Here is a 22,630-nt window from a genome sequence, read left to right on the forward strand (position 1 = left end):
TACACCATCGGACACCTATACTCAGTAGGGCTTTCACACCTAGTATTCGTATGAAGTGTTAGCTAAACCTACCGCGCTACACAACTCTGGCACTCTGTCTTCTCGATGCTGTTGGTACATCACAGTGGGTGTCCTTTCGCATGATATATCGGACAATCGATGGTATGTCCCAACGTTTCAAGCCCCAACTCTATCAAGTTACCCTAACTAGGGTCATTGCAGCCATAACCTCCCCGATATAATAGCTGAGGATTGAGCACTCATGGAAGCATCCGTGAAGCCAGTGAACAGATCGCTATGTCCTAGTCATTGCATCGGTGTGGCACTGGTTCTGTTAGGGCGTAGAAAACAGTAAATGTTAGACATCCTTGTCAGGGTGAGGGCAGCAAAGATGTTGAAACTCAGGTCCTTGCGTAAATGGACAGGTACTGTCCCTGCTCGAACTCCGGAAAAGGGCCTTTTTAAAACACCATATTCAGGCTTCAGCATTCCCTGTCGAGTCTTGTCCAAGCAGATGATACATTCTACACTCTAGTACTCAAAGCTGTTGTGCGCAAAATTGAATTACCATTACCTGGCATCTCTTGACGTGGTCACATGACAGTACCAACCCAGAGCTGGTGACGTCAAGAAAGTCGTGTCGAGATAGATGAGTTTCTTTCAATCAATCCATCCAATAAGGGCACCTAAGGTTCTTTTTTCCTGGCAGTATCAAGCTTAGAACTTCAATCTCCTTCATGGAATCGAATCATAACGGGTATGATAAGCAGTTTCACGAGGAGCACATCGCTGTTGTGCTGCTGTGAAAGCATTTACTGCCTTGCTGCCTTACGAGTCGTCAGGCCGCTATTGATTATCAGAAATTTTCATAATACCTTGCCCCACCAACGGCAAACTCCCCCCACTTTGCCAATGGGTCCAGGCAAAGAAAGGTTCATCAGCATCAGCTTTCGCCTCCCGTCATTCACCGTCAGGGAATAAATTTTGTAACAATTTAAACCACCCGTTCTGGTAGTTGGCTCCCATACCATTTGCGATTCTTCATTTATTTTTTTCATACAAGCACCTATTCCTGGCCCTGGCCATCATGCCGCCATCTGCGTCCAAGGAGAAGCGTCTCGCCAAGCGCGCTGCCGCAGCAGCTGAAGGAAAGGACAAGAAGAGTCGCTCGAAGGCCGCCTCCAAGAATGCCAGTACTGCTGGTTCGGCGAACGGCGAAGATGCACCGATTGATCCAGACGCCCCGGCCACCTCGGCTGAGAAGATGGACGAAGTCAAGCGGCTAGCGGAGCAGCTTGACAGGCATGGTCTTTCTGACCGTGTTACAACGGGTGTTTTGGCGTCGAGTCCAGCGAGCAAGGACGTTAAGATTGCAAGCGTTAGCTTGGTGTTCCACGGCCGTGTCCTCATCACCGATTCAACTCTCGAGCTTACACTTGGTCGGCGATATGGCTTGCTTGGCGAGAACGGCTGTGGCAAGAGTACGCTGCTCAAGGCAATCGCCGCTCGCGAGTATCCCATTCCAGAGCATATTGACATATACCTCCTGAACGAGGGCGCTCCTCCTACCGACCTAGGCGCTTTGGAATGGGTTGTGAAGGAAGCTGAGCTTGAGATGGAGCGTTTGGAAAAGCTTGCCGAGAAGATTCTCGAGGAAGAAGGCCCCGAGTCGCAGGTTTTGATGGATCTTTACGACGTACGAAGCGCCCCATTAGCCACTTGTCAATAGGACAGACCAAAGCTAACTTTCTCACAACACAACAGCACATGGAGAAGATGGATCCTTCTACTTTTGCCACTCGCGCCGCTCTTATCTTGACTGGGCTTGGTTTTAACAAGCAAACAATGCACAAGAAGACCAAAGACATGTCTGGTGGTTGGAGAATGCGTGTTGCCCTTGGCAGAGCTCTCTTCGTCAAGCCGACTCTACTTCTCCTCGATGATCCCACCGCTCACCTGGATCTCGAGGCTTGTGTCTGGCTTGAGGAGTACCTCAAGAAGTGGGACCGCACTCTTGTTCTGGTTTCTCATTCACAGGATTTCCTCAACGGCGTTTGCACAAATATGATCGACATGCGGCAGAAGAAGCTCAAGTACTACGGTGGTAACTACGATGCTTACGTCAAGACCCGTCACGAACAGGAGACGAACCAGATGAAGGCGTATCACAAGCAACAAGAAGAGATTGCACACATCAAAAAGTTTATTGCCAGCGCTGGCACCTATGCCAACCTTGTTAGGCAGGCCAAATCTCGTCAAAAGATTCTTGACAAGATGGAGGCCGAAGGCTTCATTCAGCCGGTCATCCCTGACAAGGTTTTCACCTTCCGCTTTGCTGACGTCGAGCGGCTTCCACCCCCGGTCCTGTCTTTTGACAATGTCACCTTTTCCTACTCCGGTGATCCTAAGGATGATTTGTATCGCAACCTGGACCTCGGCTTCGATATGGACTCACGCACCGCCCTTGTGGGGCCCAACGGTGTTGGCAAGTCCACTCTCCTCCGTCTCATGACGGGCAAGCTTACGCCCACGAGCGGTACTATCACTCGGCACACTCACCTCAAGTTGGGGCTGTACTCTCAGCACTCTGCTGAGCAGCTTGACCTCACAAAGTCTGCCCTGGAGTTCGTGATGGATAAGTACAGAGAGAAGTCTCAGGATGTCCAATACTGGCGTCAGCAGCTTGGCAAGTACGGCCTTTCTGGTGATGCTCAAACAGCCAAGATGGGCACTTTGTCTGATGGCCAGAGGAGCCGTATCGTGTTTGCTCTCCTTGCCATCGACGGCCCCAACATGCTACTGCTGGACGAGCCAACCAACGGTCTGGATATCCCAACCATTGATAGTTTAGCTGAGGCTATCAATGCATTCAGCGGTGGTGTTATTGTCGTTAGCCACGACTTCAGGTATGCGTGAAGCTTAACTCTTTCTATTTTCTCTTACTGACCCGCGCAATTAGGTTATTGGACAAGATCGCCAAGCAGATTCTGGTGTGCGAGAACAGGACAATCAGGGAGTGGGATGGCAGTATTGCCGACTACAAGAACTATCTGCGTAAGAAGATGATCTCGGCTGGTGCAGTCTGAAGTATTTGAGCTCGACAACATCGAACTTAGATCATGCCTGCCTTATTATGGCAGAAAAAGTCTTGGCCTTAGCCATCCGGGCCATTTTGAGTGGTAAAATGATGCAGTGACGGCTCGACAACTTAGCGAAGAGGTGTGTGTAAGCGCACAAGACAGGTTCCGTATAGCTTCTATTCCAGCTGGCCAGAAGCATTTCATGTGGGCAAGTTACTGTGTAAAGGTATTGGATGGCATGGGAGGTTCCCTTATAATTGCCTTGTGCGGTATTGGTGGTTATGGGACGGATAGATTGTGATTGTGTCTTTCGTGTTGCTCCGCTTCCTAAGATGCTTTTCTGCTTTACTTCTGATGGTGTAGGCGGCTACTTAGACGGTAATGAGAGTGGCAGAGCCAAACTCCATGTGCATTTTACTTTGTAAGATGCCTGTTAAGTGTCAAGGTTGTGATGCAAAGCAGAACTTGAAGCCCAAGGTCTGGTGCTTTCGGAATTGTTCCCCGCTGTGACGAAATTGACCGTCGCGTCTGCAAGTTTGGATTATCAGCCACATATTTCCCCTTTCAGTCGCGACATCCTCGATCGTAGCGCTAGACCTCATTCAGAGCGTGAGATGTGAATGGCGATGTCTGGCTCTGCCTTGGCCCAAGCACACGAGCCACCTTGCAGTTTCGGCGGATAATCGTGCACCAGGGCTGAAGAGGGTGGGTCCTGTCCCTGGCTTGCAGGGGTGGGGTGTCATTTTGTGTTAAAGCTGGGGGCTCTCCAGCAGTCGAGGACCCGGATAAGGATCCAAAGCACACAAGCACCTGGAGCTTTCTCCTTGGCAGAAGTGCAGGAGCTTCATTGTGTCTTAGTCCGGTATTGCACTGCTGATTAAATGTTTCCTTCCAGGATCTTGAGCTGAAATCATAACAACTTTCGTGTTATTGGAGGCTTTGTTGCTGTGTTTGTCCTATTATGTATTCCTTAACGGGTCGCTACCTCCATGCGGGGTGTGCACAGCAAGGGGCTGACACCTTACCGGGGTGGCACTGACTTTGCTTGATCGGTAACGGTATGTGGACCACTGGATGGATCACCTTCGCGAAGGTGCGAAAGAAGCGGGTGTCAAAGGCGCACTTGGGGGATTAAGAGTCTGCACGGCACACCAACACAGTGAAGCAGATGTGGCCAAATCGAGCAGAGCGGTCCAGCCTGGCAATCAAGCCGGGCCCGGGGATTTTCAACTGCCAACACCAACACCACCTCTGCCATATTTCCCTCTTTGCATCACCATTATCGCCCTCCCAACAGCACCCGCTCTAAACCATCGCCAGCACCGCTGTCGTCCAGCGCGGCGAGCAAGCCTGTTTCCTGTGACTGTCTGTTTTTAGTGATTCCCGCGTCTCTTTGCCAAGTGCAGGCCGTGGACAGCGCCAGACGATCACGACACCAAAACAGCCCATCAACACCAAACCACAACATTGAGGCTGTTGTTGGTCGGGCACCTTCCATCCAAGTTCTTTGCGACAACGGCGACCACAATCTCGCATACAGCTTTTCCTTGTCCACACGCAACTTTCGGCCAGATCGCGCCCCTGATATCCATTTCCTCTTTTCGCAGTGCGCTCCATCACGTTCTAGGCCCATCACTCGCATCATCTGCAACAGAATAGTGGCGAGAAGCTTCCTTGCTAGGGTTGCAGCATCAAGCTGTCTTCAAAGGCTCCAGAAGCTGACTCATATCGTGATTCCAACGCGCTCCGCGCTTCCTCCTCCATTGCCTGATGTGGACTCACTCAACACACAAGCTGTAAAAGACAACTACAGAGTAACTTGCCGTGAAATTGGGCTGTCTGGCGTGTTTGGTCCGTCTTGCACAAGATGGATCACTTTCCGACAGTACTGCAACGGCCGCCGCATTTTGACGAGGATGGGAGTGCAGGCACAGGCAGGATGAGGAGCAATGTTGTTGGTAATGGCAGCAGCAACGGGGCAAGGGATGATCGAGGGTTGCGTGGCGGGCTGCGCGACATCCTGAACCCCGTCGGCTCGGCCTCGCAGACAATGCCCTCTGCCAGCCATGGCGGCACCCATAGCACTCCAGGGACACCTGGAGCACCTGCGCCTCCTCGCCCACACTCGTCCTTCAGTCTGAGATCGCCAACGCAGACAGGTAACCACCACGCAAGCCCCTACAGTGCACCGACATCGTCAGCAGCAGCAACAAGCAGCCAGCAGCCTGCCGGAGCCTGTTCGATGCTCAACAACCCGTTCGTGACTGCGTCAACGCCATTTCCTCCTCCACCTCTGCAGGCTCCACCGAGCCTTGCATCTTCACGGACCAGTCCGTCAGGCCTGCAACATCCACCGCGGTCGCCATTACATGCTCCTCCCGTGTACTATCCCTCGGATGTGCGTGACCGTGATTTGGTTCGCGACCAGCAGACTTCATTGAGCTTCTACGACCCCACGACCGACTCAAAGCGAGACCGCGACCGTGAACGCGACCGCGAGCGTGAGCGCACTGGCTCAGATCCGGAATCAGGTGCCTGGAGCACCTCAACACAAAACTCTCCGCCAAAGGTAGGCATGCAAGTGCAATTTCCTTCAGCTCCAGCTTCCACTTCCACTTCACACATCAATCAACCCAAGATTGGACCAGCAGCCCCTGCAGTCCTTTTATTTCCCTCTCTTTGTCTCTCCCCACAACCATCATTCCCTTCTATTTCTTCAACACTTGCCATCCATAACCAAACCCCCCCTTTCGCCGACGTTTGTATCGCACTCCCTTGCCTGCCACTGCCCTACAGTCCCTCGCGTGCCACACCATCCAAAATTTTTGAACCCACGCCTTCGGCTATTAAATAACACTGGTTGTACTACTAAATACCAACCGCCTCGTCAATCTCCCAACATCGGCTTTTCGCATCGCGAATCGACTAACATATCCTTTTTGCTCATCGCACCAGATCCGCGACTCGTACAATTACTCGCGATCTCCCTCTTTCAATAACAGCGGCAATTACCCTTCTGCCACTGGGTCGTATCCTCCTCGCAGTCCTGTTGTTCGCCCTCATCCTGCTCCTCCCGCGGGATCTATGAGTCCGTCGGCTGGAAGCCGCACGGTCACATCTCCCAGTTTGAGGCACCTTGCCATGCCCAGCACCCATTCGAGCCAGTCAGCATCAACCGTGCTTCCACCTCTAGCACGGACCGAAACGCCGGCTCCATCGGCTCGGGCGACACCAGCCTCGAATGTGAGTCGCATTCGCTTTTTTTGTTTTTTCTCCCGCTGGCGGTTCAAAGCTAACACGTCGTAGACGCCAAGCCGTGCCTCAGGTGTTATGTCGTTCTCAAACATCCTTTCAAGTTCAGAGCCTATCTCTAAGCCCAGACCGACATCACCGATCTCCTTGGACAATAATCCCGCCATGGTTGCAAGGACAGAACCTGCTGAGCGGCCAGACAAAGGTGAAAAGGATAAAAAGCAATCTCGGAAGATCATCAAAACACGAGTTTCCGACATAAAGAGTGCCGAATCCACCCCGAAGATGACCCGTAAATCTGCTGTAAAGCCCGAAACTCCAACCATGCTCCGCATCCCGACAAAAAGAACGGCGAACGGGAGTATGAAGCACAAGGCTTTCTCGGCTGATAAGGAAAAGACCATCCGGGACATCATGGATCAGTTCGATTATGAGTCCATTGATGAAACAGAATTCGAGGATGAGTTGCTTGCATGGAAGGAACGTGCCAGGCGTCGCCGACAGGAGATGAATCGCCGTGATTTTATCCATCGGCAGTCTCGCCGCAGCGATTTCGCCGAAACTGAGGCGCTCAAGTTACAGATTCATGCCAATCTGGGCAAGGCGAGATACTCCGACCTTCATTATGACGAAGCTCTTCAAGAAGTCCGTGAACAGGAACTTTGGGCTGAGAAAGAACGCAAGAAGGATATGCAGCGTAAGCGGCGTCGCGAGAAGTCGATGGCAGCCACGCTCGAGCAACAAGCAGCAGCTCTTCAGAAGGCATCGCAAGCAGAGGATGAAGCCGAACGTTTGAAGTACATCCGCGAGGCTGAGCGTGCCAACAAGAAAGTCCAGCAAACCAAGTACATTCTACAGAAAGGTATCAAAGGTCCTGCGCGCAATCTCCCTCCGATCGAACCCAATTTGGAGGGCGGTACCATGGCCACGTTCTCTGCCGAGAACATGGAGCCTGGTAAGGTCAAAGGCAAGGGTCGTGGAGGAAGGCTTAAAAAGTCTAAGGAGCAGAAACAAGCGGAAAAGGAACAAGCTGAGCTCGCCCAGGCTGCGATTGACGCTGGCGAAGAGCCCCCCAGCAAAGAAGAGACCAAGATTCGCATCAAGCTTAGCAAGGCTAAAGCATCTGCCAAGGAAGAGGCAGAGAAGGATAAGGAAAACAAGGAGCCTAAGCAGCCTAAAGAACCCGAGAAGCCTGTGGAGGAGCCGAAGGATCCCCTGGAGCTCAAGTTTCAGTCCAAAGGCTACAACCAGATTTACGATCAGATCTGGCGTGATCTGGCTCGCAAAGATGTTAGCAAAGTTTTCAGGCTGGCTACGGACTCGTACGCTACCAAAGCTTCCAACCTCAAGAAGACGGCCATCCTGGCTTCCAAGGAAGCCAAACGCTGGCAACTGCGTACCAACAAGGGCACAAAGGATCTCCAGGCTAGGGCGAAACGTGTCATGCGTGACATGATGGGCTTCTGGAAGCGGAACGAGCGTGAAGAGCGCGATTTACGCAAGGCTGCTGAAAGGCTCGAACTCGAGAATGCTCGCAAAGAAGAAGCCGATCGCGAAGCTGCGCGCCAGAGGAGAAAGCTCAACTTCCTAATTTCTCAGACCGAGCTCTACTCTCACTTTATCAGCAAGAAGATCAAGACTCACGAGGTCGAGCGTAGTACCGACCACCCTGACGTGGCAACCGATGAGAAGGACAAGATTCCTGAGCCAACATTGAACATCAATGTCCCTGAGCCGACTGGACCTATTGCGCCCAAGGTCACCGATTTCAACAGTCTCGACTTTGATAACGAGGATGAATCGGCGCTTCAGGCGGCTGCCATGGCGAACGCGCAAAACGCCATTGCTGAGGCTCAAAAGAAGGCACGAGAGTTCAACAAGGACGAGACCAAGCTTGATGAGGACGGTGAGATGAATTTCCAGCACCCAGAGCTTACCGAATTCGAGGTTGCGCAGCCAAAGTTACTCAACTGTCAACTCAAAGAATACCAGTTGAAAGGTCTCAATTGGCTGGTCAACCTGTACGAACAAGGCATCAACGGCATCCTCGCCGACGAAATGGGTCTTGGCAAAACTGTTCAATCTATTTCCGTCATGGCTTACCTGGCGGAGCGCTACGACATTTGGGGTCCTTTTCTCGTCGTCGCTCCGGCATCCACCCTGCACAACTGGCAACAAGAGGTTTCCAAGTTTGTCCCCGATTTCAAAGTGCTTCCATACTGGGGCACTGCGGCAGACCGCAAAGTGTTGCGCAAGTTCTGGGACCGCAAACATACGACTTACAAGAAGGACTCTCCCTTCCATGTGATGATTACGTCCTACCAGCTGGTTGTTTCCGACGTCGCCTATTTTCAGAAGATGAAATGGCAGTACATGATTCTCGACGAGGCCCAAGCCATCAAGAGCTCGCAGAGCTCCCGCTGGAAGTGCCTTCTGGGCTTCCATTGCCGTAACCGGTTGTTACTTACTGGTACGCCGATTCAGAATAACATGCAGGAACTCTGGGCGCTTCTGCACTTCATCATGCCTTCTCTCTTCGACTCTCACGACGAATTCAGCGAGTGGTTTTCTAAAGATATCGAGTCACACGCACAGAGCAATACGAAGTTGAATGAAGATCAACTCAAACGCCTGCACATGATTCTCAAACCGTTCATGCTGCGTCGTGTTAAAAAGCATGTCCAAAAGGAGCTAGGCGACAAGATTGAGATTGATGTCTTCTGCGAGCTGTCGTATCGCCAGCGCGCCATGTACCAGAGCCTGCGCAACCAAATTAGCATCATGGATCTGATCGAGAAGGCAACGGTCGGCGACAACGAAGATTCGGCAACGCTTATGAACCTTGTGATGCAATTCCGAAAGGTCTGCAACCATCCAGACTTGTTTGAGCGTGCCGACACTTCCTCTCCTTTCTTCTGCGGGCACTTTGCGGAAACGGGATCTTTTCTTCGTGAGGGCACGAACGTCGCTCTGGGCTACTCGACGCGAAGCTTGGTTGAATATCGGCTGCCACGACTCATCTGGTGCGACGGTGGCCGCCTAGATAAACCTGGCCCTGGCAATCTGGTGGCGGGCTTCCGCAGCAAGTACCTCAACCATATGATGAACATTTGGACACCAGAGAACATTCGTTCAAGTCTAGAAGGCATTGAAAACTTCACGTGGCTCCGCTTCGTCGATACCAGTCTTCAGGAGGCTTACCGCGCCAGCCATACAGACGTCTTTGCCCGTGCGGTCGACCTAGCAAGTAAGCAGAACCGGCTTGGCCACATGCAGATTGTGTACGATGAACCAGAAGACAAGAAGTGGACGCCAGTCCATGCACTATTCCAGATCTGCGAACGGGAAAATCCTAAGGCAGTTGCCGAAATCACCACCGAAGGCGTGCTTCGTGATCTCATGAACATTGCACGCGTCAAGTATCGAGAGCTTGGTCTCTGCAGGCTTGAGAAAGCGGCTCGCCCCCGTGCCTCGGCACCCCCAATCGAGGTTGTTTGCGATAGCCGTAGTGCCGTTATCGAGCGGGAAAATATCATGTTCCATCCCGCCATGCGCAAGGCACTGTTTGGCCCGACCCCATCGGAAATCAAAGAAGCGTCGTTTGGCCCAAGGCCAGTCACCCTCTATCCGCCTCGGGCCCTGCTCCCGGCTCCGGATCACGACAAGCAACGCTTCACAAATATCACGGTCCCGTCGATGGCACGGTTTGTTACCGATTCTGGCAAGCTTGCCAAGCTGGACGAGCTTCTTCGCGAACTCAAGGAAGGTGGCCATCGTGTGCTGCTCTACTTCCAGATGACTCGCATGATCGACCTTATGGAGGAGTACCTGACGTACCGCAATTACAAGTACTGCCGCTTGGACGGGTCAACCAAACTCGAAGACCGCCGCGATACTGTTGCCGACTTCCAGACGCGGCCCGAAATCTTTATCTTCCTGCTTTCTACCCGTGCAGGTGGTCTTGGTATCAATCTTACCACCGCCGATACGGTAATCTTCTACGACTCAGATTGGAACCCAACAATCGACTCGCAAGCCATGGATCGTGCTCACCGCCTCGGCCAGACAAAGCAAGTCACGGTCTATCGTCTCATTACCCGTGGCACGATCGAAGAGCGCATTCGCAAGCGTGCTTTGCAGAAGGAAGAGGTGCAACGTGTTGTCATCACTGGTACTGGTAGTGTTGATTTTAGCGGGCGTAGGCCTCCCGAGAATCGCAACCGCGACATCGCCATGTGGCTGGCCGATGATGAGCAGGCTGAGATGATCGAACGCCGCGAAAAGGAACTTATCGAGAGTGGAGAGTACGACAAGATCATGCAGCAGAGGAGGAAGGGTGGAAAGAGAAAGAGAGGTGCCGCCAATGGCGACACTGTGCCTAGTCTGGAGGACATGTATCATGAGGGTGAGTCAGATTTGCAATTTTAATGTATTCTCCCCCCTCCCCCCCACTGTATGCTAACATCGCTTGACATAGGCGAGGGCCATTTTGACGATAATAAAGGCTCAGGAGCGGCTACTCCCGTCGACGCCGACAGTCTAGGCCGCGGCGGCAAGCGCAAGAAGGCTGGAGGCAGCAAAAAAGCCAAGACAACCAAGCAGCGGTTGGCTATAGCTGATGGAGAAATCGACATCTAAGCCTGGCTATCTAATTCGAGTCGCTCTTCTCATGCCTTCTTCGCTGGCGATCTGTTGTGATCAACCATGTCGCCTCACCCTTTACCCACTGGCCAAGAGATGGCACATAAAGAGTTCACATAATTTTTAGCCTGGGGCTTTTTAATAGGGCGAATGGAGGTAGCGTTTTCTGCAGTTTTAGTTGTACGAATAGCAGGGACTTTTTTTTTCCTTTTTCGATCTGCGTTCCCCGGCGCAAGGCATCCGAGGAGGAAAGAGAGAAAAATTTGGTGTTTCTCAACCTTTTATTTCTGTTATCATGTCCTCTCATAGTGGGATCATAAAGGAGGAACGCACTAGGGTGGTTTGATGAGACGATGACTCGGATGGGAGAAAGTGGTTGGAATTTTGGTCGAACCTTGCTAACAGAATTGGGTTGATTGTGGGGTATAGTGAAATTGTATTTTCCTACGACTAGACATTACACCGGCTGCACTCTGTAATGCGAACGGCAATGGTCATCCTTCCGGTGCTCTGCTTTACACTATGACTGTGCTTCTATCAAACCAACATAAGCATCTGTTTGGTTCCAAGTCCAAAGGATCACTTGATGTTCGACACGGAAATGTTTCCGTGGAATACAATTCACAGATGGGAAGACAGGAGAGCGGAAGATGATCTAACTCTGGGAACCTCTATCTCCTTGCGACTGTTGCTGTCGAGTTAGAATTTGATATAGATTAGGATAAAATGTGTTTCGCGAGTAGACAACGCAGGACGCCAGTTTTAGGAAGGCAGTACAGGCTTCTATGTAACACGCTTCATGTTCAACTCGCAGACAACAAATGCTCCTGTCATTGCCAGTTGCTCATCCCCACGGAGCCTCATGCCCGAGCAAGGATGCGACCACGCTGCTCTTTGCCTTCTTATCCTTTTTCCCGACAATGACTTCTTCGGGCGCAGCAGCCACGGGTCCTGTCGCGACAGCGGTCGTGCTATGCGAGTCATGACCACCATATCCATCCTCAGGGTCGTCCTGGTAGTGTTCAGGGTCCTCGTTCTGTTCCTCGTTGACGAACAATCTAGCGGTCTCTTCTTCGTCATGATGCCTCATCCACTTGGGCAGCCTCCACTGACGGTTCTTCAAAGGCGGAAACTTCGGCGTGCTGATCCTGAATGACGGAAGAGAGGGCCTTTTGAAGTACAGGGGCTTGATATTGGGAAACGAGAGTCTGGGCATCGCGAGAGACTCGTACCATGGGATGGGAGGAAGCTCATCAGGGCGCAGACGGATGCCGCAGTTTGGGCAATCGGGAGGAACAGCTCGCCAGGCCGTCCACTCAATCAGACCTGGTATGGCAAGGCCAGCGATGAACTCGCGGGCAGCAAGGGAGAGGTGGATAAGACTGTTCATCGGTCAGTATCTCCGTAAACTGAACGAGCTGAGTAAGAATGAGGACTTACAAGTTCAGCAAAAGCGGGACTGTCGCATACGCTCCCAGCATGACGAGCTCCGGTCGGGCACGATCATCGTCAGAAACTGTACCCGTTCCAATCCATGTAAACACTAGCACAACCATGATGGCAGCTGCTAGTGAGATATCGACCATGAACACAAAGATCCTATGAGTAAGAACTGCCCTCACCCCCTCTTCGCCTTCCCCATCCCTTTCTTCTTCACTTCCATCACGTTTAGAGGTACGCTCCTCAACCTCGGGATCAATCAGCCTTTGAATCTCCCTGTCTACCTCCGTCTCCTCGGCATCATCATCATACTCCATATTTCTTCTCGAGGATGACTCCCCTGTGGCGGTAATCTTCCTTTTCCCTTTGAGCTTGCCCGTGTTCCTGATGCCACCTACCAGAAGCAGGTATAGTGACACGGAAGCCGACATAAACAGTGGTAGCAGGCCCAGGCCAGGAACTAGACTGTGCGACAACGAGCCATGGGCAATGCAAAGTGGCAGGGCTGGCAGAAAGGAGATGACGGCGGCAGTACGGAGAGGTCGATGTGGGAGAGTCTGCCTTGAGATGACCAATGTGCGGGAGGAGATGGCCTGTTCAGGGTCTGACATATTGTCTTGATTCTGAGTCTTGACTGTAAGAAACTTGTCCCATGCAAGGCGAAATCGAGACGATTATACGATGATGAATGCGTAAGGAGGTTGGCCACAAAGAGCAAAGTACAAAATGTACGTAGAAACTCTCAAGTTGCAGGATCGAGTACAGGGCTCGGTGGAAAAGAGCTTCCGCTGCTCGCGGTGGTGCGTGTTTACAGGAGACGGTGGCTCTGTGAGGGGACGCCCCAAGTTTTGTCCAGAACGAACCGGAGGGCTTGTGACGTGGTGAAGCGCTAAGGCACTGCCTATTGAGATCCGTCAGGTTTAGGATAAACGGCTTTTTACCGAAGCCTGTTGGTCACTTGTTTATCAAGAAAAGTATTAGTAGAAACAGCAGTTGTAGTCGCTGGCTCCAGTGAGATGCGGTGTGTGGCTGGGATTGGGAGTTGGAGATACTGCTCTGCGTGGCTCCCTGTTACTGCTTATCAACTCTGTTTTGCTGCTGCCCTCAATGCCAAGCCAGCCGAAGCCACTCAACAGTCAGATCCACTCAGAGACAGCACTGGGCAGGACTCCGGACAGGCAACTTGGAGCTTGGGGGCTCTGCGTGTTGGTTGCGGATAGGGAATCAGAAAAAGACCAATGGTGGATGGGCCCAATGTTTAGATTTCAAGTACAGACCAATAATCCTTGCCTACGATCCGAGGTTCCAAGGTCGAACTGTTTTGCATCTGCAGATGTTGGGGACTTGCACAGCACACAGATTCGTACGGAGACAGCGCGTCCAGAGCGCATGTAGGAACTCACCTTGTACAGGTAGATTAGTACGTGCTAGCTACGCCTGGAAATAGCCAGGTTTTCGGAGAAGCAGCTCGCCAGCGCGCGTCTGGGTAGCCCACTTCGGGTACCCCCTCCGGCGCGCTGGCTCGCAGTAGGCAAACACAACACTCATCACTCTTATGATTTCTGGTTTTGACTATACTAGACACAACTTTCTTCGCCCCTATTATATACCTCTACGCCACCGTTGCTTAAAGTTGCGAAGAAGTTGGATTGATCGGGAGAGTCTCTAAACTGATCAAGAAAGTTATAGGGGCGCTGGTAAAGTTGGAAGTGAATGGACCAATCAAGTGCCATGTAAAGAGGGAAAAATTGCATACATAACGAGTCAATCAACCAGAGAAAGATGTTTGCATTGGGAAACGCAGGAAGGTGGTCATCCTTAGTTGGCCGAATCCCAGAATCCATACCACACCGAGCAACCGGATCTGAATTATGCTTGCTGATAATCAATTAAAGAGGGATCCGGTCCAATCAGGTAAGATGCGCCTGTGATTGGCTACTGTGAACTCTGTCCAATGCCCCTCTGTTGACCCGCTCCTTATCCCCGAGCTGCGGGGTGGACCGATACGCTCAGGGAAAATCACAAAACCACGATAAGTCATATCATAATTGACGGCAAGATGGCCGAGCGGTCCAAGGCGCCAGGTTCAGGTCCACTTGAATTACTCTGAACATCCTGTTCAAAGCTTCCTGGTCTCAGAAATGGGGCGTGAGTTCGAATCTCACTCTTGTCAAAACTTATTTTTTGCCCGTGTTTTTAACCACGGCCCAGGGTAATCAAAGTTTGTTACCAGCATCCCAGGTCAAAAACTTGCCGTCGCTTGGAATTGGCTTCTTTTTCTTCTTCTCCCACCCTTCGAGCTCATCTTTTGAAAGACCGTGGGAATCTTCTTGCAAGTCTGAGCCTTGTTAATATTACTTGTCAATGTTACCCTCTCTAGTCCTTATACAATCCAGCCTGCTTCCCTTTTTACTCTTTATGTCCTAACCGGTTAGGATGGGGAACACCACGAGCCTCCTCCGTAAACCATCATAACCAGAACGACGAAACCTGACTGGAATAGCCATCATCGACACCTTGTCTCGCCTTTAACCGCGGAAGACACCATAACCCGTGTTCCTTACTGTCTTGGGGAGTCACTTACAAGCGGGCGATCTGCCTACCTTCGACTCTGTGAGCACCAACAGATGTGCCACAGGAAGAGGTTACAAGTCTTCCAGATGCCCGACTCCGGCACCATGATCGGATGCTTCACGCAAGCCACCTTCCCATTGAAGGTCGTAAGTTCTCGTGGGTGGTCCATTTGGTGGATCAGTGCGGCAGCCATGCTGAGAGCGAGTCATGGATCCATGAATTGCGGTCTTGAAGAAAGCAACACCCCTGTAAACCGCCATTGGTGGAGGTTGGCCTCTTAACGGTCTGAGACTGAGAATTTCTCAAGGCTAAGAGATGCTATCAACCCACATTACCTACTGGTATTGAAGTCGCTGCCTAGGCTGTGGATGGTCTTCCATATGTGATGAAGTTAGGTATGTCGCGTAGGTAATTGAAAGTTGCGGTGGTATAGTCCGCATCGCATCTTTCAAGGTTCTCCCATTCGAATAGCGTTTCCTCTTCAATCACATGTTGCCTCTAGTTCTCCTAGGTTCAACAGATGCATACCACATGCCCTGCTCAACATGAACAAGTGACATTGGTTCAGGCAATACTACCAGTCCAAGGTGCGCACTGCGCAGTTCATAAGGTACGGGAGGGATCTTCCTACCTTTTCCGGCCTTTGCGACTTTGACCTGTCAAGTACCCACTCTCCTCGATCTTCAACCTCTTCCCATGCTGCTCCATGTGTCATCTGACCCCATATCACGGATTTAAAAGCCTGGGCCACGGCAATGCCGGAGAAATCACAATTCCTTCTCGGCCGGTGATCGGGGGCTGTCCAGCCGAAGTGTTCTTCCCAGCTCCCAATGTTCTAGCGGCATTCTAGTCGCGTAAAATTTCCACTGTAACTCCATCGCACTCCATCCTCCTCCCTCTCGCTCCGTGCTCGGCGACCAGAATGGCAACGGTCCGCGGGCTTCAGCAAGGCCGAAGCACTCGACACTGCCAACCCCCTAGCCCGACCCTGCACCCCAGACAAGGTTCAACGGGGACTATCAACGGGGCGCAACGGGAACCTGACGGAACTCCTCCAGAACTCCAGGACTCCATGACTCCACGATCTTCAATATTACTCAAAATCACCGTTAAGCTTGCATGCCCCTTGTTCTGACCGACGCGCTTCTCCGATCACGGACAAGGCGGCGAAAACTGTGACGGAGCAGACTCGTGCCTGAAAATGAGAAGAGATGAACCAGTTCTTGCCATCATTAAATTGGTCCTCTTCTCCAGATTTTCCTTCCGGTGACTCAAGCATCTTAGCTTGAGCCTTCCCACTACCTACCTACTTTCATCGGGGTCTCAGTAGTTAACTGCCCTCCTGGTTAAGTTTCACCTGCGAAACCAGGGCCATAAACCCGGCCTTGATTCGCAAAGCTCACATCTGGTCACAATGGCTTCCAATGACCCTGCTGCCCCAGTTCGTAGCGACTTCTTCACGCAGGAAAAAGACCACAAGAAGTACAACATGGACAGCGACAGCGCAGGAACTGAGGAAGCGCCTGCCATCTACAACCAGGAGGAGGAGTCGAAGAGTGGTGGCTCTGAAGAAATCAACTATCATACTCTTGAGTGGTGGTATGCTTTGCTCATCCCAGTTTCTCTGGAGGAATTTTCAAGCTGATCTTTTTCTCTCATAGGCAAGCCGGTGTGGTCATGATCGCTGAGACCGTGTCACTTGGCATCTTGTCTTTACCTGGCGTCATTGCTACTCTTGGGTTGGCCCCCGGTCTCGTTGTGATGGTCTTTATGGGTATCTTCTCTGCTTACTCGGGCCTTGTCATGGGCGAGTTCCGGAAGGCCTATCCCTGGGTCGAAAGTTTCGGTGACGCGGCCGAGGTCATGGGACGAACCGTTGGCATGGGGAAGCTATTTCAAGAGATCTGGGGTTGGGCTCAGACTATCTTTCAGATCTTCATCATGGGCAGTCATCTGTTGACATGGACCATCTGCCTCAACACCCTTACTGATAGTGCTGCTTGTACCATCGTCTGGGGTGTTGTTGGCCTGGCTGTATTCTGGGCTCTCAACACTCCCCGGACACTACGCGCGGCCGGATACTACTCATTCGCCTCATTCGCTTCGATTTTCACAGCTGTCATGGTGACCATGATCGATGTTGGCATAGAAAAGCCTATCGGCAGCACTCCCCTTGCAGCAGCCCGCACTATTGGTTTCACTACAGCCTTTCTCTCTATCACCAACATTGCCGTCGCTTTCAGTGGCCACTCTTGCTTCTTCAGCATCATGTCCGAACTTAAGCAGCCAAACGACTGGCCTAAGGCGCTCGCCATGTTGCAAATCTGCGACACCATTCTCTACATCATCGTCTCCGTTGTCATTTACGTCTATGTCGGGCCTGATGTGCCCTCCCCAGCTCTTTCTGCCGCCGGTTCTCACGTCGTTCGCAAAGTCATCTGGGGCATCGCCATCCCAACCATTGTTATTGCTGGCGTCATTTATGGCCACGTCGCCGCCAGATATGTTTTCGTTCGTGTCTTTGCTGGCACAAAGCATCTAGCCACTCGCACCCCTCTTGGTGTTATCGGCTGGCTCGGCATCACTGCCATTCTCTGGATCATTGCGTGGGTCATCTCTCAGTCTATCCCCGTTTTCAACAATCTCCTCGGCTTTGTTGCTGCTTTATTCGCCAGCTGGTTCTCGTATGGACTGCCTGGTGTGCTGTGGCTTTGGCTTTACTACGGAAAGTGGTTCGCGACACCAAAAAATACTGTACAGTTTATTCTGAACGCATTCCTAGTTATAATTGGCTTGATAGTCTGCGCCTTGGGGTTGTGGTGTACAGGCGAGGCAATGGCGAAGGATGAAGGGAGGGATCCGTGGAGTTGTGCAAGCAATGCGGCTTAACTTTAAGATACCCGGCGTTTCTGTCTTTTCGATACTCGGTACGAAACTAGAGATCTTGCGTACAATGCTCCTCCTGCTTCAAGGACATAACAAATGTTGGATATGTTGGCTGTCCAAGCCCAACGTGTTGCTAGCTAGTTGAAAATGAGGCATTGAGCTCATCGAGCTAGCGATTTAACCTCATGTCTTGAAGTCAACTCCACAGTTTACCACAACAGCCCTGGGGACAAGTCAGTTGGTATCGTAAAGCATGGTGCTAGTTGGCAAATCTATTGCTTAGGGTTGAATTTTCTGATTAAACAGTGCTATAAGTCATGTTTTGGTGCTCTGGTTTCAACACAGTCAAGTTTTGCTATCTATTTTACTATAGTCAACAAAACCGGCACGTTTTCCTCCATTTTTCTTTAGCCCATCCCAAAACGCCATGTGTAATAACTAAACATGATCCCGGAAGTGTATGAAATTTTGACTGCAACATCTGAAGTCCCCCGATCCAAATCCCGTGGAAGTATTTGGTTTTATTGTTCTTCAGGCCCTGGTCGGCCATCTAACCACTTGGACATGTACGGTCCGTCAAGCCAATACCCCAGTTTGCGATAATAACTTCTAACGCCCACGCCGGAGATGACGCTGATTTTGATACTTCCATGCTCTTCTCGTGCAATTCGCTCTGCCTCCTCCATCAATAGCGTACCAAACCCTTGATGCTGGAACTTCTTAGGATCACGTGCATGAAGCGGGACCGCCATACCATACACGTGAAGCTCACGTATCATGCTAGTGGGCTGCCCGACCAGCTCTGGACGGAACGTATACTTTTCGCTGCACTTTCGGAGGCGAAGCAGAGCAATCAAGATGTCTTGCTTAGGATCTTCGTAAGCAAGGAAGGTCTCCCAACCTCCGTTGGCCGTGTAATCACGGCGCACAAGCTCAATTTGGTTGGGCCGAATTTTGTGCTTCACCTCGTTGACACCCACTTCTCGGGTACGAACATCACGGCAGGTTGTGCCAAAATCCTTCATGCGTGCGAGCGCCAGCTCACGCAAGTTGCCATTTTCGACACCCGACGTGACAAGGGGCATGGGAATGTCGCGCTGCACTCGGTATATGCGTGTCCAAGGGGGAACGAGTGCCAGGATTCGCGCAACAAGATCGATCAGCCCATTGGGGGTGTAATTCCGATAGCGACCAGTTCTCCAGAGCTCATAGAGACCCGTGCCGCGGATTACAAGGGTAGGATAGATCTTGAGGCCGTCGGTGCGGAAGGCAGGATTTTCGAAGTATTCTTGGAACTGATAAAGATCACGTTCCATGCCAACATTTGGCAGGTCAGGCATCATATGGCTAACCACCTTGAAGCCAGCATCTTTGGCAAGGCAGAAGGTTTCAGCCACAGCAGCGACCGTGTGACCACGGTTTGTGTCGCGCGCAACGTCCTCATAGAGTGATTGCACACCAATTTCCAGACGAGTACAGCCATATCGGAGCATGCTCGAGAGATGAGGTTGCAGACAGTAGTCAGGTCGAGTCTCAATCGTGATGCCTACGCATTTAATGCTGCTCTGCTCTCCGGCACGGACCGCCTCGTCAACGTTTGACGTCGAATATCCACTAAGAGCGTTGTGAAGCTGGGCTATGAATTCCTCCCTGTATGCTTCCGGCAATGACATGAAGGTTCCGCCCATGATAATGTATTCGACCTTGTCGACAGAATGACCCAAAGCCTTGAGCTGGTCGACCCGACCGCGAGCCTGCTCGAAGGGATCATAGCGAGCGCGAATGGCTCGCATTGAGGTTGGCTCATATCCGGTATAAGACTGAGTGCTGTACTCAAAATCCGAATCAGGGCCGCCTGGGCAGTATACACAGATGTTTCCGGTGTACGCGATATGCGGACAACGGTGCGGCTTACACATAACAGCCACAACGGCAATGCCAGATGAAGTACCTGGAAGTGGAGCATTAGTAGTCTTTCAAAACCTATCCATCTTAGGCCAGTAACTCACGAATTGGTTTGGCTATTAGCCTCGGAAGAATGTACTTTTTGTAGTGCTCTGGAACTGCAGCAATGATGGCAGTCAGGGGAGGTACATTGTTAATCTTGTGCTTCTTTGCGAACTTGGCGCGCAATGTGTTAAGGTTAATGTCTTTTTTGGGCCGAGTTGGGTCTTTAGAGGCTTCATGATCTTCAATCAGGGCGTTGGCAATGTCTGCACAGCATCGTAGAAAACGTTCGTTTTCTGGGGGGAGATCAACATCCTTCTTGCTGCGCTTGGTCGTGGTTATTGTTGCTGTTGCCATAGCTGCGGAAAACAGGTCACCACTGCTGGTTCTCCTGGATCTGGTTGTAGAGGTATTCTGCTGTTCCCCCGGCGCGCGTCTATGTAAATCTGGTGGAAGCTTCGGCTGTACTGCTGGCATCTGCGACAAAGCTGCTTTCCTGGCGGGGCGATGTGGAAATGCGGCGGTTCATCGCGAACGCCACTCGGCGACATGTATGAGCCCCACCGTTTTGGGGATATCAAGGCGGGGACACCACTGGAAGCGTGGACGTTTCGTAGCTAACCCTAACCCTCAGTTTCCCATCAGCCCGGAAACTCCAGGCCAAGTTGCCAAGATGGAGATCGGCCCTGAAGAACGGATTGCATCGGATAAACACTGCCGCCGCGGCTACCACCGCTGCAAGCGCTCTGACCGGGCAGGACCCCTGGTTGGTGTTTTGGTTGGGCGAAGCTTGGTACCTAGCGCCGAATTTACAGGGGGTTTACGAATGACGGAGATTGAAGAGTCTCCATTGAGACACCGCCCAAGATAACACACTACCTCGTTCACACTCGATAAACACCCTCCCACTCAGTTTTTCTCTCCCTCTCTTCGTTGAATATCTCCCCTCCCTTCATCCAGCGCGTTTTTCTGGTGCCCTTCCCAACAACAAACATGCAGGCACTTCGAAAACAATTGGCAAGGCCTGCGGGCTCCCTTTTGCGCCAGCTAACCCAGCGAAGCTACAGCTCCTCTTCCCTCAGCTACGCCGACACAATCAAGAACCTGCGCATCAACAGCGACACCAAGGTCATCTTCCAGGGTTTCACGGGCAAGCAGGGGACGTAAGTTACAGCTCTTCATGTTAGCCCTTCGGGTAGCTTCTCATCGTGAAGCGTCAAGCGTTGAGCCCCGCTGCGGTTCCTTCGTTCCTTGTCTTACGAACCTTCGAACCAACATTTTCTTCCACAGCTAACCTGACATTTGACTTTCATTCCAGCTTCCACGCCCAGCAGGCGATCGAATATGGTAAATCCTTTTCTACACCTAGCAGCGAGTTGTCACAGCTGTTTCGACTGAGTGAGTTCTGATGCCATTCGCACAGGCACGAAGGTTGTTGGTGGCACAAATCCCAAGAAGGCCGGCACAACGCACCTCGGTCTGCCGGTCTTTGCCTCCGTGGAGGAGGCCGTAAAGGAGACGGGCGCAACTGCGACGGCCATCTTCGTGCCGTAAGGAAGTCCCGGGCATTCCCCCCCTCTCCCACCCCCGACCCACGCTAATGGATCCCCCGATTGACAGGCCCCCACTTGCCGCCGCCGGCATCGAGGAAGCTATCGCTGCCGAGGTGCCTCTCGTTGTGTGCATCACAGAGGGTATTCCACAGCATGGTTAGTGTCTTAAACGCGTCCCATCACATCATCAAATAGACATCCGACTAACGAAGGTTGATGGCGGTGGTGAACAGATATGGTGCGCATCACCTCGATCCTCAAGACTCAGAATAAGACCCGCCTGGTGGGCCCCAATTGTCCGGGTATCATTGCCCCAGGACAGTGTAAAATCGGCATCATGCCCGGCTTCATTCATAAGCGCGGCCGCATCGGCATCGTCAGTCGTTCAGGTACCTTGACTTATGAGGCTGTTAACCAAACCACCAACGCTGGTCTTGGTCAGTCGCTTGTCGTTGGTATCGGTGGCGATCCATTCAGCGGCACCAACTTCATCGACTGCCTCAAAATCTTCCTTGAGGACGAGGAGACTGATGGCATTATCATGATCGGTGAGATCGGTGGTTCTGCCGAGGAAGATGCGGCCGAGTTTCTCAAAGAAAAGAACGTTGTCAATGGCGGCAAACCTGTCGTTTCCTTCATTGCTGGTATCTCAGCTCCTCCTGGCCGTCGCATGGGTCATGCCGGCGCTATTGTCTCTGGCGGCAAAGGTGGTGCAGACTCCAAGATCAAGGCCCTTGAGGCCGCTGGTGTCATCGTTGAGCGCTCGCCTGCCGGGCTCGGCAAGGCTCTTCATGACGAGTTCGTCCGCCGTGACTTGCTCTAATGATTTTGGCGATCCCATAGTAGAGTGGCAGGTAATCAGGTTCAGCCTGCAATCTGCTAACCGAATATTGCCGTCTTTTTATACATGTACATGCTTGGATTCGGCTTTGTCCGTTTCTATCTTTGTAATTACCAGTGGTCGGTTCGCTTGAGCCGAAACCGGTAGAGGCAGTTAGTGACGGCAATGGAGCTGAGCATACAAAGGAAGGGATGAGAAGAGACAGGGAAGGATAAAGGTTGCATTTTTTTACCATTTTGATTCGACTCTTATAGACGTGGCGGGGTTCTGGCTGCTGCACTCCGAGATTCGCATGTGTACTTATTTACACTTTCCGATATTCGGAGTGAAGCCAATCGAAACAGAGTGCCACAGCAGGCTCATCTCATGACATTGTATCGAGACCCTATACCCTTGGTGTATCCTGCTTGTGGTTC

The 22,630-nt window shown here is 51.8% G+C and overlaps 5 protein-coding genes, 1 non-coding gene and 1 pseudogene across 7 annotated transcripts; 5 read left to right on the forward strand and 2 right to left on the reverse strand.

The window, feature by feature from the left end:
- Positions 1-1,087: 1,087 nt before the first annotated feature.
- CTHT_0068740 (putative ABC transporter protein) lies at positions 1,088-3,086 on the forward strand (the record flags this gene model as incomplete). The annotated part of the gene is made up of 3 exons (XM_006697098.1): positions 1,088-1,696; positions 1,765-2,906; positions 2,960-3,086. 3 exons carry the CDS (start codon positions 1,088-1,090, stop codon positions 3,084-3,086), a joined length of 1,878 nt encoding a protein of 625 aa, XP_006697161.1.
- A 1,861-nt stretch (positions 3,087-4,947) lies between these two features.
- CTHT_0068750 lies at positions 4,948-10,970 on the forward strand (annotated as a pseudogene; the record flags this gene model as incomplete). The annotated part of the gene is made up of 4 exons: positions 4,948-5,649; positions 6,083-6,323; positions 6,442-10,737; positions 10,810-10,970. Coding segments are annotated over 4 exons (5,400 nt in total).
- An 847-nt stretch (positions 10,971-11,817) lies between these two features.
- Positions 11,818-13,024, reverse strand: CTHT_0068760 (uncharacterized protein; the record flags this gene model as incomplete). Its single annotated transcript, XM_006697099.1, has 2 exons — positions 11,818-12,355; positions 12,414-13,024. 2 exons carry the CDS (start codon positions 13,022-13,024, stop codon positions 11,818-11,820), a joined length of 1,149 nt encoding a protein of 382 aa, XP_006697162.1.
- A 1,442-nt stretch (positions 13,025-14,466) lies between these two features.
- On the forward strand, positions 14,467-14,586 carry CTHT_0068770. The gene is made up of 2 exons: positions 14,467-14,504; positions 14,541-14,586. It is a non-coding gene; the product is annotated as a tRNA-Leu (tRNA).
- A 1,815-nt stretch (positions 14,587-16,401) lies between these two features.
- CTHT_0068780 (uncharacterized protein) lies at positions 16,402-17,876 on the forward strand (the record flags this gene model as incomplete). Its single annotated transcript, XM_006697100.1, has 2 exons — positions 16,402-16,586; positions 16,649-17,876. 2 exons carry the CDS (start codon positions 16,402-16,404, stop codon positions 17,874-17,876), a joined length of 1,413 nt encoding a protein of 470 aa, XP_006697163.1.
- Positions 17,877-18,394: 518 nt separating this feature from the next.
- CTHT_0068790 (uncharacterized protein) lies at positions 18,395-20,177 on the reverse strand (the record flags this gene model as incomplete). The annotated part of the gene is made up of 3 exons (XM_006697101.1): positions 18,395-19,728; positions 19,789-19,824; positions 19,883-20,177. The coding sequence occupies 3 exons, from the start codon at positions 20,175-20,177 to the stop codon at positions 18,395-18,397; spliced, it is 1,665 nt and encodes a 554-aa protein (XP_006697164.1).
- A 636-nt stretch (positions 20,178-20,813) lies between these two features.
- Positions 20,814-22,196, forward strand: CTHT_0068800 (succinyl-CoA ligase-like protein; the record flags this gene model as incomplete). Its single annotated transcript, XM_006697102.1, has 5 exons — positions 20,814-20,983; positions 21,139-21,167; positions 21,244-21,370; positions 21,441-21,529; positions 21,607-22,196. The coding sequence occupies 5 exons, from the start codon at positions 20,814-20,816 to the stop codon at positions 22,194-22,196; spliced, it is 1,005 nt and encodes a 334-aa protein (XP_006697165.1).
- Between the last annotated feature and the right edge of the window lie 434 nt (positions 22,197-22,630).

This window comes from Thermochaetoides thermophila (genome assembly GCF_000221225.1).
Source record: "Thermochaetoides thermophila DSM 1495 unplaced genomic scaffold scf7180000011822, whole genome shotgun sequence".
In the NCBI taxonomy this organism is placed as follows: Eukaryota; Fungi; Ascomycota; class Sordariomycetes; order Sordariales; family Chaetomiaceae; genus Thermochaetoides; species Thermochaetoides thermophila.